Raw genomic sequence first — 5,431 nt, forward strand, 5'->3', positions numbered from 1 at the left:
GTAATATCTGCTCACAGATTTACAAGAAAAAGAAAAGCTGAAAATGTTCTTGAATAAATTGTGACGTCGTTCTATATTAATCTAGGAAACTTTCTGCATTAACACAATGCAAACTTTAGACATTTTCTTCAAAAGAAATTTAGTAATCTTCTCGTATTTTCGGTATCAATATAAATGTTCCAAGCTCCGACTGAAGTGGTCTAATGATAAAATAAGCGGTTTGAACCTCAGTCGCGCTCAGTCGATTAAAATTCATCAGGGCAAACGTTTTCTTTCGTTCGAGCTTTTCTTCGCGATTGTACTCAACCCTAATTGTATGTAAACAGGCCTGTTCTGATTTACAGAGGTCTAAATTTAATATACGTTGGTATGTGAATCAATGTAATGCCAGTTGTTTTGTGGTCGGGATGTTGACTGTGTCTGTTGTGGTAAATATTGGGGTGTGTAAGGTATCGTCGTTAACAAATTCAATATAATTATTGTCATTATTCAAATTTAAAATATCATAGTATTTCAAGTTTTCCATTTGATTTACTAAATGTTCGCAATACTTTTGAAGATATGTTTAGTTCTATTTATATGCCCTTTATCATATTCTTCGGAAACAAATTCTACTTCTATCGTGGACACAGAAGATTTGTTATCATCCAAAATTCTTTCAAGGCGAAAGAGATTCCTAAATTTTCCTGATGGAAGTTCATTACAATTGGGTATGTGACTTAAATCTTATTATTGTTGTGCAATCATTCACCATATTCTGTCGTCTTACGTAGGTACCATTTTATCTTTTACTCGAACTACATTTATAATATTTTCAGGATTTTTACAATTAAAATTTATAATTGGTTAGGAATCCACGTGTAGATTATTATTTCAAGTTCTAAGCTTTATTATAAACAGTTTCGTTATATTCATTATTCTGTTCCATTTGTCCAATATTAAAAGTTAGCCTTCCATTCGTGTCAATTTCTGAAGTACCAAACATTTTTTCAGTCATCTGTACCCAAAACCATGGGTACCTCCAACTGGGGAACATTGTCTGGTTTGCAAACACAGCAGCGTTGGCATATGAGCTTCCATCGGACCCTAATTTCTTACTGATGTTTAAGGGCCGTGAAAAAGATTTGATTCAAAATAGGAATGGGGTCTCGAAGAATATTTATCTTTTGGATGAGGATGGAAGGGTTTTGAAGAAGCTGCCATATCATAAGTAAGTAAACAAGAAATCTTTTCGATGTTTTAATCTTTTATTCTTACTGTTCCTTATTGATTATGTGAAAAGTTTAGTTCGTATTCCATACTCAAATCATTATTTAAGTGATTCAATTATCTGCTTAAATCGAGATCAACGGAACCCTACATATGAATCGTGTTTATATTATGAAAATATGTGTAATGTTTCAATTAAATACCAATATTAATTGTTTTAGGAAATTTATAGTGAACCCCGCTTTTGCCAAGCGGAGCGTTGATGAAATGCCACAAAGCAACCGTGTTACTGCCAAATTAATTAAGGACATACACACAAAACAAGCTGTGAATCACTTTGAAAACTTGGATTCATCAAGTATTGAATTCCATAGAGAAGGAAGAATGGCCTTGTACGAGAAACTAAACGGCTTTCTCACTGCGTAAGTATTAGCGTTCATTTGAAAATATTTTAAGTTGCCAAGTTTATGAGAAACTGATGATATATAGCCTATATCCTTCCTCGATGAATGGGCTATCTAACACCGAAAGAATTTTTCAAATCGGGCCAGTAGTCCCTGAGATTAGCGCGTTCAAACAAACAAACTCTTCAGCTTTATAATATTAGTATAGATTTGATTTTAATTTGATCATGCTCGCTCTAGGGAGATTATAAGATTCTTATCCTACTACACTTATTATGAAGATGGATGTTTATTTACTTTTTACGCAAAAAATATCTGATTGTCTCTGGGTTAAAAAGAAACTTTTATTTCTCTTTATATTTAATATTTAAAAATGCCTAACTGAGAAGAGACTGCCTAAGAGAAATAAGCAAGTGTAAAAAAAATGTAATATATTATTTTACATATTCATAGTTTATTATAGTAGTGTATACTGTATAGTTACAGAGGAATTTCTTTAAGTATACTAAATGCGATATAATGGTGCAAACAGATATGAAAACGATGAACTGGGGTACCGTTACAATGGCTTTATGTGAATATTTAGTACTAGAGGTCCGCCCCGGCTTCGCCCGTGGTACATATTTCACAATAAAAGGTAGCCTATGTCCTTTCTCGGGTATCAAAATATCTCCATACCAAATTTCATGCAAATTGGTTCAGTAGTTTAGGCGTGATTGAGTAACAGACAGACAGACAGAGTTACTTTCGCACTTATAATATTAGTACGGATTATAAAGTTAAGTTGAATTTTAGTTAGGACATTTTTGTAATTTCTCTTTAGATTTTTTTAGCTTATCTATACTAATATTAGAAAGCTGAAGAGTTTGTTTGTTTGTTTGAACGCGCTAACTCAGGAACTACTTGTCCGATTTGGAAAAATACTTTCGGTGTTAGATTCCATTTATCGAGGAAGGCTATAGGCTATATATCATCACGCTAAGACCAAAAGGAGCGGAGCAATGCGGGTAAAATCGCGTAGCACAGCTAGTTTCAATTATTATGAATGCCACCACTAAGTTGTAAAGGGGCAGCCGGTTATGGTTGTATCTATGATGACGTTATTCAGAAAGGTTACCTAACAATACCATTTCTTTAAAAATTAAGAATAATAATTATGAGCAATCTCCAGACCAAGACCTATGTAGGAAGTGATCAAATATACCCGATTTTTTGTTAAGGAGGGTAAGGGGTCAAATGTTCCAGCTTACGTTGTCAGTAACGGATTTTATATTCATACAATTTTTTAGTAGAAGTACTTTTCTGTCAGTATGTTTCCTCACAATGTTTAATAATATATATAAATAATTGTAATATGAATATTTTTGTGGTTACGTAAAAACTAATTAAATAGGTTAAGTTTCTCTCTGTAGAATGCCGTCAGGAATTTTTCAGAATCGTTTCAATAAAATAAAATGATAAAACAGAAGATCCGAGTTGCCATTTTTATATGAAAACGGTTTTGATATAAAAGATTGCTCTTGACTGATTCACACGGACTTATACTTTGCTTTATCCCTCAAGTTTGAAACCGAATAAAAGGAAAAAGGGATTAAAATGTGAAACTTCCTTACAAACAGCTTTGAAGAAGAAACAAAGATTTTTAATACAAAAAGAAATAAACGAGGGTTCCGGAACATTCCGCGTTATATCATGAAATTATTTAGAAGCGTTTTCGCGTTTGTTTAACTTTATTCCTTTATCTATAGGTATTGGATTTACGTTGAAAAGCCTTGAAAGAATGCCTTTTATATTACTTCTATTCTTGTTCAATGCAAAATTGTTCGCTATGTTTTATTTGTGACTGTACCAAATGAGAAGATAGTATATAAAATGTCTTCAGAAATTGAATTTATGAAACGCTTGATTTATTTATTTTACAATACTGAATTTAGTTTATTTAAGAACTTCTATATAGATGATACTTTCTGTAGTTAAATTGAAGTTATCAGTCGAATGATTTTTTTGTACGTTAAGTAACCTAAAAAGTATAACGTAAAATAGCTGCTCCAAAAATAGTGATGTAACAAAAAGAGTCTTCAAAATACTCCAGCATCACGCAAGCATTTTATAAACACCCTTTATAGCTCATCAAAATTCAAAACAGGCTGTGTAAAGTATGTCGGCTAATGTTCTATCCTCAGGCTGGGCTACACGGGCGAGGAATGTGTACTACGCATGCTGTGTGAGACAGGACAGGGCAGAAATGAGCAAGGCACGTTCTTCGAAGAAATCATGAGAGCTACCTTTACGTGAGTGTTTTTAATATAGGCTTAACCCTTCCGTTTAAACGAATGTAAACTCTATCCCACTATCATTAGACACAATATACAATACGCCGCGTTCTCGCAATGTCGATAAAAAATGTATTCGAAACGTTTTACGTTTGAGGCGGTTATAGCGACTATTTGGTTAAATTGAAAAATGAAACACGGTTGCGCGGTAATATTGTTATTGTGTTTTATATGAAAACAAGTTGGCGGTTTCGCTTTTATTCTACGTATTACGAATTAATTAAATATGCTTGGGGGTTTAGCTATTTAAGTTGTCCGAATATTCTCGTGAAAATAGGGACATGGGAACAATTGGGATTGTATATTTTTCTGGTTAATTGGCCAATACTGTTTCTATTAATTTTTACATTTATTACATTTGTTAAAAGTACAGTACGTTATGGATTATAAAGGGATTTTAATGTGACACATTTTGAAAAATTGTTGAAAATTTATAAAAATAAGCTAGCTAATTATATAATGTAGTATAGCAGCTGCTGATAAGCAAATTATTCATAGCCACAATAATTCTTCTTCGCAAATTGTTTTAAAGTAACTGTAATAAATTGTATGTTTAACAGGTTACCAGGTAAAAAAGACTCAGAATACGATGTGGCTCATACAAGAAAAGAAGACTGTGGAACTATGTATCCTGGATGTGAAATGACCCATTAAAATAATAAACGATAAAAATCATTGCCTTATTTATTTGTATTATTTAATTAAAGAGATGGCCTGAGTAAATTATTTTAGTTTTTTTGTTCATGAAAAACATGCCTATGTTTTATTAACTGTCAATTAGAACTTAAGTACGTACTTTTAATATTAATAAACGGTAATTTTTCTTCTTCTTTTTTTTTAAATGGCAAAATAAACGGTAATTATAAAGAGAATTTGGTGTTAAGACAAATTGCAATTACAGTTGTACGAAACTTCAATTTATATTTACATGTTAGAGCGGGAGATGCTTCGACGCAGCATCAAATGCCATAATCCATGAATTACTTAAGATCAAGCGCTTCGTTAATGTACCTTTTAATGAGACTTAGGCTCAATGTTTCATGATATAAGCCCAATAAGGATTGAACAGACAAAAATGAGTCTTATCCCCCAAAGATTAGAGTTAAAAGCTGTATAATCGAGATAAAAGGTGTTAACATGACTAACGTAATGAATAGACGGCAGTCGTGTTCTAATTCTTTGATCAAACATCCCGGGTCACTGAACAAGCGGGCTCGGGTAGCGATAATAGTGGATAATAATATTTTATATGTTAGCCTGACTGACACAAGTTATGAGTTATATCGCTTCAAACCCGCATATCCATCGCTTTATGCGGGTAAAATATTCGAATGAAAATAATTTTAAATTTGTATTTTGGAAGACGATATTGAATTAAAAAAGAACTTAATTTGATAACACATAATAATTCTATATTAACACACGGTAAATAAAACTGGTTATAAAGTCAATTTCTTGTAATTGAGTTAGATTTAAAATAAGAGT

General features: G+C 32.2%; 1 protein-coding gene across 1 annotated transcript; it reads left to right on the top strand.

Moving 5' to 3' along the window:
* Nucleotides 1-375: 375 nt before the first annotated feature.
* Nucleotides 376-4,621, top strand: LOC149480115 (uncharacterized). The gene is made up of 5 exons (XM_089707379.1): nt 376-710; nt 994-1,210; nt 1,431-1,631; nt 3,797-3,904; nt 4,507-4,621. Exons 1-5 carry the CDS (start codon nt 539-541, stop codon nt 4,598-4,600), a joined length of 792 nt encoding a protein of 263 aa, XP_089563505.1. The 5' UTR covers nt 376-538; the 3' UTR covers nt 4,601-4,621.
* Nucleotides 4,622-5,431: the final 810 nt, after the last annotated feature.

The sequence above is a fragment of the Colias philodice genome, chromosome 19 (assembly GCF_061535455.1).
Source record: "Colias philodice isolate Cphi_HAF_F1 chromosome 19, ilColPhil1 Martin Lab GWU primary, whole genome shotgun sequence".
Lineage (NCBI taxonomy): Eukaryota > Metazoa > Arthropoda > Insecta > Lepidoptera > Pieridae > Colias > Colias philodice.

Coding starts and splice junctions, on each gene's coding strand:
- LOC149480115 (XM_089707379.1), top strand. CDS start 539: ATGTTCGCAATACTTTTGAAGATATGTTTAGTTCTATTTATATGCCCT. Junction 1,632..3,796: donor CTAAACGGCTTTCTCACTGC/GTAAGTATTAGC, acceptor TTCTATCCTCAG/GCTGGGCTACACGGGCGAGG. Junction 3,905..4,506: donor ATCATGAGAGCTACCTTTAC/GTGAGTGTTTTT, acceptor TATGTTTAACAG/GTTACCAGGTAAAAAAGACT.